The sequence below is a fragment of the Anarhichas minor genome, unplaced genomic scaffold (assembly GCF_050575085.1).
Source record: "Anarhichas minor isolate MPS153535 unplaced genomic scaffold, ASM5057508v1 ptg000017l, whole genome shotgun sequence".
In the NCBI taxonomy this organism is placed as follows: Eukaryota; Metazoa; Chordata; class Actinopteri; order Perciformes; family Anarhichadidae; genus Anarhichas; species Anarhichas minor.
The window spans coordinates 7,051,528-7,063,000 of NW_027466463.1; the positions used below are offsets into that span (position 1 = coordinate 7,051,528).

Below are 11,473 nucleotides of genomic sequence, written 5' to 3' on the forward strand. Positions count from 1 at the left end.
AGAGGAGCACTTTACCGTTTCATCCTACAAAGTTCAGAGTGAACTCTAACCAGCTGGCTTGTTCTTTTTTGTTTTGCCTTTTTCAAGTGCGGACCGGCTCGCGGAGAACGCACTCATCCTCGGAGTCCGTCAGACAGCCGTGCGTAAAGACACTCTCGCTCCAAATCGGTTTTACGCACCGGAGCGAAAGAGAATCAGTCACCTTTTTTTCTGAGCAGTTATCTCAGTTGAAAGATCGAACTCATCTTGGCAAGGTGAAGTCCATTTAGAGACGTTTTCCCTCTCCTGCAAGAAAGCAGAAGCAACTTCTCCGTTTCACGCGTAATTTGGCACCAAACAGTTTTTCGTATGAATCTCCTTGACCCTTACCTGAAGATGACGGAGGAACAAGACAAGTGTCTCTCCGACGCCCCGAGCCCGAGCATGTCCGAGGATTCCGCGGGCTCTCCGTGTCCGTCCGGCTCGGGCTCCGACACCGAGAATACCCGGCCGTCGGAGAACGGGCTGCTCGGTGTGGAAGGAGAGTTCAAGAAGGAGGACGACGATAAGTTCCCCGCTTGCATCCGCGAGGCGGTGTCCCAGGTGCTCAAGGGCTACGACTGGACTCTCGTGCCCATGCCAGTGCGCGTTAACGGATCTTCTAAGAACAAGCCTCACGTGAAGAGACCGATGAATGCCTTCATGGTGTGGGCTCAGGCTGCGCGGAGGAAGCTGGCGGATCAGTACCCTCACCTGCACAACGCGGAGCTCAGCAAAACTCTGGGGAAACTCTGGAGGTAAGTGTGGATGCTCCACTTTTACGCACAGATTAGGATGTAAGGACTGTTGTTTTTTATTATTTGACCTAGTTTCAGTTTAGCACGTTTACTCTTTATCTCCTCTGCAAACCGAAGCGGCTGTATGATTGAAATTATTGAAATAGTCTTGGAATGGAGCATTTAAAGTCAGCCGTTTAAAGTTGTTGGATAATAAATGGTTTCTTTTTACGCGCAGACTTCTCAACGAAGGGGAGAAGCGGCCGTTTGTGGAGGAGGCCGAGCGGCTCCGGGTGCAGCACAAGAAGGATCACCCCGACTACAAATACCAGCCCCGGCGGAGGAAGTCCGTAAAGAACGGCCAGAGCGAGTCGGAGGACGGCAGCGAGCAGACGCACATTTCCCCCACTGCCATCTTCAAAGCTCTCCAGCAGGCGGACTCCCCGGCCTCCAGCATGGGAGAGGTGCACTCACCGAGTGAGCACTCAGGTGAGAAAGGAAGAGTGTTTTTTTCAGTACTCCAAGTAGTCACACAGTCACCTCAGTGCATGTTTGAATGCCTCATCTGCTCCGCTTTTTCTCTGAAGACTCAAAACTCTTAAATAAATAAATTAGTTCGTTTGCTTAAAAAGTACTAAACTAAATTAACATAGAGAGCAAACTCTTATCTGTGTCATGTTTTTTTTTAACTTCCAGGCTCCCAGGGGCCCCCTACTCCTCCCACCACCCCAAAGACTGATGTCAGCTCAGTCAAGATGGACCTGAAGCGTGAAGGTGGTCTCCGCTCTCAGCTCAACATCGACTTCCGCGACGTGGACATCGGCGAGCTGAGCAGCGACGTCATCTCCCACATCGAGACCTTTGACGTCAACGAATTCGACCAGTACCTCCCGCCCAACGGGCACCCCGGCTCCGGCTCCGGCTCCGGCAACGCCGCGCCGGTCACCTACACCGGCAGCTACAGCATCAGCAGTGGCGGCGGCGCGCCGGTGAGCCCGCAGGCGGGAGCCGCTGCGGCCTGGCTGGCGAAAAGCCAAAACCAGCAGGGACAGCAGCAGCACACTCTGAGCCCTCTGGGGAGCGGAGGCTCAGAGGCGGCTCAGGCGCAGCACAGGACCCAGATCAAGACGGAGCAGCTGAGCCCGAGCCACTACACCGAGCAGCAGGGCTCCCCGCAGCACGTCGCCTACAACAGCCCCTTCAACCTGCAGCACTACAGCCCCCCCTCCTCCTCCTACCCAGCCACCATCTCCAGGGCGCAGCAGTACGACTACTCCGACCACCAGGGGGGCGGCGGCGCCGCATCCTCCTACTACAGCCACGCGGGGGCGGGGCAGGGCTCGGGGCTGTACTCGACTATCTGCTACATGAGCAGCCCCACCAGCCAGAGGCCCATGTACACGCCCATAACCGACAACACGGGGGTGCCCTCCATCCCTCAGAGCAGCCCGCAGCACTGGGAGCAGGCCCCGGTCTACACCCAGCTCACCAGACCCTGAGAGGCAACACACACACACACACACACACACACACACACACACACACACACACACACACACACACACACACACACACACACACACACACACACACACACACACACAGAGACGCTGACAGACATGTACAGCCAATCAGATCTGACATACAGAACACTTTACTGCAGGGAGAGCTCCTCCTCCTGATCGGCTCCCTGAATCAGACACTTGAATGAAGAAGAGGAAGAAGAGGAGAGCTGGACTTGTGATTGGCTCACGTCGTGCCTTGCTATTATATCTTGATAGAAACTTTATATATAAATATATATATATATATTTTTAGAGAGATGGAGAGACTTAGGAAAATCCTCTGTGAGGACTTATTGATTGTTGATATTTCAGTAGGTACTGTGTATGTTTCTCTTTGGTTTTATTTCTTCACACGCTGGCAGTTTGTAACCCATGGGGGGGGGGGGGGGGGTCTGGGTAATTATTTCTACCTGTAGATATAAAACAAAACAACAAAGCTTTATATTTCACACAGTTTAGCAGCTAACCCACTCATGGTAGCTGCCGATTCTGGTTTTCTGTTCGATTTCCATGTTTTGCTTCTCTTCGCTCTCTCTCTTCTGTGCCGTTCAGCAAGTAAGTTTATAAGCTGTTACGCTGTCGATTTGTTTTCCCACCTTACGCGTCGTGATCATCGAGAGGGGGAAAAAGAAAAGAAGCTATGAGGCAATACAGAGGAAGAGAGAGGCTCTGCTTTCACAACGCTGTCTTGACGGGGGAGACTGCAGCCCTGTCCACCATCCGTGCCTTGGATTTTTACACTCAAACTGTTTTTGTATGCGCGTGTTTGTGTGTGCACAACGGCCACAGCTGAGATTACACTTACCGTCCAACAGCGTGTGTTTGACAGCTACAGGAAGTCACCTTTGACCCTCCCCCCCCCCCCCCCCTGCAGTCTCCCACCACGCTGGTGTCCAAAACACTCCCTTCACCCTCAAACCCAGTTTGAAACTTTATTTATTTATTCGCTTTAATTTTATTTTAAAGTAATTATTTTGCATACTATTCTTATAACTAATGAATTGTCCTCTTTGTAAATGTAGACGGCATATAATTTCCCCCTTTTTTTTTAATTTCCACCCAGGAGGTACTTACACAAAAATGGTACACGCTGTAATCGTCTTTTTTTTTGTTTATTTATGTTATCTAAATGTCTATTTTAAGTATGTATTTGCCTTTTTTCCTGAGGGTCGGGGGGGATTATCTAACAATTTGTGTACGGATTATTTGTTATTTGTGAATTTCCTTTGAGTTGGACTTTAACTATACGGCTGAAAGAACTGGACAAATGTTATCTCACTTCCAAGATTTTTACACTTTTTCTTTTTCTTTTGTTTGTGCGATCACCAGAGGGGCCGTCTGCTCTAAGCTCCATTTCCTTTTCTCTCAATAACAAAGAACTGACGTTCACAATACTCTTTATTTTTTTGTTCCTTCCTCTGTGATCTTGCCATGTATTTGTACTTGTCTTTTAAAGAATCTTTTGTATATGTATTTGCAATAAAAAAAAGAAAAATAAAACAAACACAAAACTTTGTCAAAAACAAATAAGTTTGTCAAAGTTTATCTTCCGGATAAAACTCAAGAAACATCACATCAGACACTGAACCACCACCAACAGATGTAGATGAGTACTTCTTGTGTTTCCCACGTGCCACAGTTGGTGAAAGGGTTATTAACTTCAGACCTGCCACTAAGACACCTTTACATTTGATGACTGTTCCTAAAGTAACCCTCACAGTAGAACAAGTAGAAGCCTGCATTGGTTTAGATTTCCATGACAGCTGTACACCTCCAGGCTACAAAGATTGTCTTAGGCTGAGTTTTGACCTGGCAGCAGTAGAATAATTTATACACACACACACACACACACACACACACACACACACACACACACACACACACACACACAAAACAATACAAATAGACACGCACACTGAGAATATCTGATACTGATTGAACAAAACACTTTCTTGGGCTTGTCCGCTCCACGGAACCACACAAGCTCACAGACAAAACTTTAAAAAGAAATTCTTCAAAGCATTGTGTACTAATGGAGAATGCAGTCAGAGGCAACATCATCTGCTATAAAAGTGCTGCTGATGACAAGAACCCCCAGTTCTCTCTTTGCTGAGGCCACGAGTCGACGTTTCAGAGCCCAACACGTTGTGAGGGAATATGTATCAGATGGTTGTAGAGGATGCAGAACAAATACTGTGCGCTGCACATGTGACTGTAAACAGAATACTGTCCTACTATGACACCAATGTCTATAATGAATTCTAAACATACTGATAATGCGTTATGATCTGCTTATAGCACTGTATGATTATAAGACATAAATATTCATAATGCTTCAAAACAACAATCATAACACATTTTGAAACAATTCATGATGAATAATAAGATGTTTACTATGTGTATAATGCATTATAAACTTTCCTTATAATGTGTTTTATGATTGTACTGCATATAGTAGATGATTATAATGCAGTATAAGAACATTATAATGCCTTAAAACTGAGAATTATAATACACTATAATCCTTGCAAAAATAAATGTCAGTGAGTGACCAGCAATGATGAAGTATTATGATATAGTAATTAATGATTGTTGGTTATATATTGTGATAAAGTGTTATGGCTATTATGAGTGCTTATAACTAAAATCATAGAGTGCTATAAGCACATTATAACAGATAATAGGCTTGGGCGACACAGAATGTGCTTCCATTTGTGTTCTTTACATTTTTGTTTTGTATCTATTATCTTACTTTATTCTAATTTATTGATGTTTATACACCTTGTGGGTGGGGCCACTAAAAATGGAAGAAGTCTAGTATTTTGTAGTTTAATTCATTGTACAGTATATAACAATATACAACTATGTTGCCTAAGTCACTGTTTCCCTTTAGTTTTTTACCCAGACTATTCACAAAGTTTGCGACATATACGGCAAGTTGTGCATGTCAAGTAGATTTGGGGTTCAAACATTCCATCAATGTGTTTGTTATTTTCGGGGTTAAGCGAAGGTGGGTCATTTCTGACCCTTATCAAGAGGAGTACAGAATGTTGGGACTACACAAGGGTTAAGAGAAGACTGCCAAGAAACAGGACGAGTTTTGTTTTCCCAGAAGCCTTGTTATTCTTCCCCCTGCTTTTATTTTCTGCCTCCCTCTCTCTCCCCGTCAGCTGGTAGCAGCAGGGGGTTTGGGGGGCTCTGGGGGGCCTGAAGGGGGGGGAGAGGCAGTGATATAGCAAGTGCTGTAAAACTGCTGAAATAAATCTGAATTTATTTCAATAGAGGAAACTTGAGGGAGAAAGAAAGTGGCGTGCATCGATAAAAACATCTTGGTGTGGGAGGAAAAGATTCAAATAAACAGTAACACAGACTATTAGCTGGAAACGTTGCACCCCATGCATTTGAACGATGTCCAGCACAAAGACCTTGTAACTCCCAACTCAGGTTACCGTCGTGTTTTAGCTTCAGAACGGCTGTTGAAACCCATAATAGTTGCAGAAAACTCTTTTTCGTTTTAATTAGTTTCCGAAAGTTGCAACACAGCATGGGTGGATATAGACACATTCATATAAACACACGACCTCATAAAGCTTTGTAGCTTTTACAAACAAGTTCCAATGTTCTCAAACTAAATATGTGAAGATATGTTAAGGTTTGGCAATTATGTGAAATTTGCTAGAGATCCAGACATTTAGTTGATAAATCAATAAATCAAGCAGCAGAAAAATAATTGGCAATCATTTTGAAAATATAGATAAATAGTTTAAGTCAATTATCAATTAAAGAAAATTAATAAAGTTGGTCGGACAAAACAAGACGTGGGAAACGGTGTGATTTGATTACGGTTTGATATAGTAAATGATGAAGTACTTGATAGATGAAACTAATAGTTTCAGTCGTAAAATCAGATGATTAGTGTATAAATACACACCAACAAGGACCGGTGCTCAGTGATACAGTGAGTCCTCCGGCTCAGTAACTCAGGGTCCACCTGTGGGGGAACTGTCAGACGTTCTTTCCTAAACCCTTCTAAAGTCGGACATCTTTGTCAACATTACCCCCAGAACTCAGACTATATGGTGACACACGGTATAGGTCTTAAACTCTCGGCTACCAGGACGCCCCCTCATCAGGTCTCATGGTCCGCTGAGCCGAATGAGTGGAGACGTCTGAGCGTTGTCCGACTCGCACGTTACGGAACAGTGGATTTGTTCTTGGTGTCCCTTCAAGCGTCGAGGCATCCGTTGCCCGACTGCAGTCATCACAATGAATTAACAAGTAAGAAAGCAACCCCAACATACACAACTCCCCACGCTCCTTTCTTAGCTTCATGAAATATTAGATATTGAACATCTGAGTGGGCACAAGCTGCTCCACAGCAGAGCAACGCCCCTCTGGGCCCTCGGCGCTGCCATCTGACAAAGGTCAAGCAAGGGAAACACTGAGCGGTGTCACGCTGCCGCGGGACCAAACACCATTTTTCCTATGATGTGGATTATGTGTGAGGCGACACAATGTTTTCATACTTATTGGAGGCGGCTTTTGAACGCTCCATTCATGGAGGGTCAAGGAGTCCAACGAGCGAGACGAAGACGTAGCCAAGACTCACTTTGTACCGCATGACTGCTGATGGCCCTGACGGCTACGTCCCCCCCCCCCGACGACGACTCATTTGGAATAAAAAAAAAGCGTTCGGGGTTATCGCAGCGCTCGGATGATAAAAGCAGAGCAGTCGGTCCAGAGCGTTCTGATATCTCATTACGTTTCGAGTTGCTTGCCAACAGAATGACAGAGTCGTGGTTTATGGATTTGTAACAGAAACAAGATACGGTACGCTGACTGCAAGAACACGGAAGGAGTATCAATCTGTCTCTGGGAAGAACAACATGTGTCAGTCAGAAAGGTGTCATGACTGCATGCTGTTTGGTGACCTTTAGGTGCAACAGAAAGAGTTGCCATGTGTTTTGGCTCTGATCTAAATATGTGGGATTGTACTTATTCAGCTCATTATGCAGCATCAGCTGGTTTCTGCATGTCGGGTTGTTCCAAAAAGCTTGAGGACCTCAGAGCCATCACTTTATATAATGTGAGTGAACTGGGCAGCAGAACACTGTTCAAACCTAGATAACAAAGGTGTCGTCTGAAATCAAACATCACATGAAAATATTCCCATATGATGGAACGATGCAGCCATTAAAAAGGAAAGTGTAAACATCAAATAGCTTGAGTATAGTGAGATAAGAAAAAGGTTGAAACAGAATAGATGTGATACTGTCAGAGAGTGGAGAATAATACAATGACTATTCCGACCTTTAAACTACAAAAAGGGCAAACAAAAGGAATCTGCATGTTAAGAGGTCGTCAGTCAAAGGTATTTCAGGTCCCAGATGGGTATTCAGATCTTCAGTAAAAGTAACAATACGACAGTGAAGAAATAGTCTGTTGCATGTTAAAGTCCTGCATTCAAACTCTAACTTAAGTATCAGCATCAATCTGGTTTTGGAATGGTTCTCAGTTACTCCTCTACAAACGTGTGCAGTTTAAGATGACTATGTCCTCTGATACCGAGCAAATGAAAGAGCGCGAGAGATGAAGTAAGAGGAGAGGAGAGATAAACAAGAGAGGGAAAAACACATGGCAGGATATCAAAAAGGTGACGAGTAGGTTGGCTGACTGCGGTCGGGAGCTAGTAGCACATGGGCGCATCTGAAAAAGCCATCAGTCTCTGCGGCGCTCACATGGCAGGGGAAATGGTAACAAGCACGGGACGAAGGACATGTTTCATATGGATGTGTTCCACAGCGGACAGCCAAGCAGACGAGTCACGTCACATCAGAGGCATGAGCACCGCCTCGGCCAAAGAAGCTGCGATCCCAACGAGTTCTACACGAGACCAAAAGAGTAACAAGCAAAAGGTCACATTTTAGGCCCTGACAATACAAATCGGATCGTAAAGGTTCTGCACCGGACTCCGTGAACTAACCAGAAGGGCACTCGGAGAGCCCAGACCTCAACAAGACCAATCCGCTCCAAGATCTAACGGGTTGTTCTTTGGCCGATGTTGCAGCCAAATCGGGCCAGTAGTAGATACCGATACAATAACCTCCTTGACAGAGGAAAAAAGAATGACAGCAACAAAAGTAATGGGAGAGTCAGAGAGATTTGAATCAAGAACAGTCTGTACATGACTAAACAGTACATAAACAACATATAGTCGTACTAAATAAGTGAAAACATCTTTGTTTTACTCTGGGCCATGGGCGAGCAGGCCTTTAAATGGTCAGTCCACCCAAGTACCAACAAACAAATCTGTGGATTGTCTAGAATTTTAATACACAATACTGTGAGCGCCACAAACTAAAAGTTCCCCACTTCCATTGTGTTAAAGTGGAGACAAAAACCTCAGAGAGAAATATCAAAACCGGGACAAATCCATCTTAAAGTGTCCTCTTGCCGAACCCTGTCGGCTTAAATTATTTTTATATGTTTTGGAACAGAAAATACATAGAGAGAGAACAGTATTGCCAACTGGATTATGTTTTTTTGATTGAGGACATCTGCCAAGCAGAGCGAGCTTGACTTTGATGAACACATGAAAATATTCATAAAATGTTTACTGTCAACATATGAAATTTGTTTTCCCTACAATATTGGCTACTGGTAGGTATGTTGTTATGTTTAAAAAACTGGAAACTCTTGTGAAGGTTATGGAGAGGATGTACGATATGTTTAAAAAGTCATCAATGATACAGGAAATGCTTTGCTTCTAAAATATTTAACCAAATCAAGGGTTTGCGAATCATTACTTTTTCTCCAAAAAGATATACAAATGAATACAAAATATATATACTGTATATATATTAGTGCAGGGCAAGTTAACGCATTAATTTCGCGTTAACGCATTCATTAATTAACGCCGACAATTATTTTATCGCGCGTTAACGCATTTTTTAAATGTATTTATTTTTTTATTTTTTTGATTGAAAGACAAGACAAAACATATACATAACAACAACAGGATGACCAGAACAGTGGGATAAAAGCCAGCAAACATCCTATAGTCAGTTGTGTATGTGTGTGTGTGTGTGTGTGTGTGTGTGTGTGTGTGTGTGTGTGTGTGTGTGTGAACGTGTGTGTGTGTATGTCCTTGAGCCTTTTGAGATCGGAAAAAATAAATAATAATAATAATAATTAAAAAACAACAACAAAAAAAAACAGGTAAGTATTTTTAATTTATTATTATTGTAACAGACTGTCTCATGTTTATCATTTTGTATTGGAGATGTTTGTATTGTATTGGAGATGTCCCTTCAGGGTTGCCGTAGAGAAAAGGCGACTTCCGCTTCTGGTCGAGGGGGGGGGGGCAGAAATAAAGAGAGAAGCTGCACCAGCTGTTGCTCTCCCTGGTCAACTCAGCAGACACTTACATTTTAGTGCACTTATATGCTGAAATTCACAGTAAACGCATTTAAACGGCACAGATCGGGAGCGAGCGAAGGACTTTGAAAATTAGCGGAAACATTAACGTGAGACAACATCCGGTTTCTTCAGACGAACATCCGGTTTTCAGAATAAGATGCCAACAAAGTATGAATTATATTCACATTAAGTATAAAACATGCTACCTGCATCTCATGAACCAAATGTTATTGCCCTATTGTTCATATAGCAGTACTTTTAAAATAAAAGTGCGCAATACACTACTTTTAAATTCATTATTGAACTTTGCCATAACGATGCGATTAATCGCAAAAAATCCATGCGATTAATCGCGATTAAATATTTTAATCGTTGCCCAGCACTAATATATATATATATAGATATATATATTTTTTTTTTTTCAGTAGGCAGAGTTGGCACGTCGAGCTAAATAAACTACAATGGACAATACATAAAACTAAAAATAATCATGATTTTAAAAAAAAGAAAACAGAGGTATATATTTCATAATGTATAGAGCTATATAATCATGCTAAAACAATCCTAAATGTATGGCTCCAGACAGGATGGCAGCCCCAGCCTCGAACCGCCTCCCCCCTGCGTCACATCACATAGTTCTAATTTACAACACTGCAAACTCTTAATGAACAATGTTTGTCCCGTTACAGGCATTTGCAGGACGCTGATCACGGGTGACAATGCAGGTCAGCTGGATTTGAACCAGAACTAATCATACAGGCATGTCGGTGTGACGTCAGAGGCTCTGAGTGACAGCACAAACTTTAGGCTGCCGTGCTGATTACCATCCGATACCCTCCCTGAAGGGTAGTCCGGTTATAGGCTTGATACGGGTGACAATTAAGGGACCACACCATTGTTGGAGTAGTGTGAGGTTTTGGAGAGACGGAGCATGACGGACGCTGGGGAAACTCTGGATTTGATAGGGCAGGGAGGGCCGGGAAGAAATGTTTATCTCATCAATCTCTGAGGTCACTAAAGATGCAATAATGTAGTGTGGTGCGGGGGGACGTGGCGGCTATAAGAATATAGTCCTGAAAATAACAAGGAGGGTCATTTTAGATGGAGTTCATTCCCAAAATATCGTACATTTGGAAAGACACACATACGCACACTGCTATCCTGGGAAAATGTCACAGGAACTGCAAACACGCTAACAGCTAACAAGCTAATTGATGCTAATCTTTGTTAAAATCACAGATGTTCAAAAACTCTAATGCAAAGTAATGCACTTGGTACTCATTCATGTTAGAATATGTTAAGAAAACTCCAGGACTGTTTCAATGTCAGTAAGACAGATGAAGGAAATGCTAAACGAGTGCATGGCAGACGCTCGTTGAACAGTAGCCATGCTAGCTAGCTAGCTTGATTTGAACCGAATATCGGCCTCGCTTGCATTGACCGATTTGCAGTTTGTCGAGCTGGGACTTAAATGAAAGTGGCAGGCCGTGTGGATGTGGGCAGTTTTCCCAGGAGTAAAAAAAAAAAAAAAATTAATATTCTAAACCAACTCCTCTTTGAGAGTCTGCCCGCTCCTGAACCCATTGGGTGGTCTTTTCAAATGCAAAAATACCGCACAAAGACAGAACGAGGGTTAGAAGAGACCAAGGAAAACAGACGGCTGGAGAAAGACAAAGAGCGAGAGAGGGAGAATATGTCCAACAACTCTGGAAAATGAAGGACGATCGAGGCATG

At 43.6% G+C, this 11,473-nt stretch overlaps 1 protein-coding gene across 3 annotated transcripts; it reads left to right on the forward strand.

The window, feature by feature from the left end:
- Nucleotides 1-318: 318 nt before the first annotated feature.
- Nucleotides 319-2,254, forward strand: LOC142951256 (transcription factor Sox-9-B-like). 3 transcript variants are annotated; one of them, XM_076092750.1, is made up of 4 exons: nucleotides 349-776; nucleotides 994-1,244; nucleotides 1,452-1,744; nucleotides 1,799-2,254. In XM_076092750.1, the coding sequence occupies exons 1-4, from the start codon at nucleotides 349-351 to the stop codon at nucleotides 2,252-2,254; spliced, it is 1,428 nt and encodes a 475-aa protein (XP_075948865.1). The 3 variants fall into 3 exon arrangements, with proteins under 3 accessions (XP_075948867.1, XP_075948865.1, XP_075948866.1); XM_076092751.1 differs by having other exon boundaries at nucleotides 1,808-2,254; XM_076092752.1 differs by having other exon boundaries at nucleotides 319-776; nucleotides 1,452-2,254.
- Nucleotides 2,255-11,473: the final 9,219 nt, after the last annotated feature.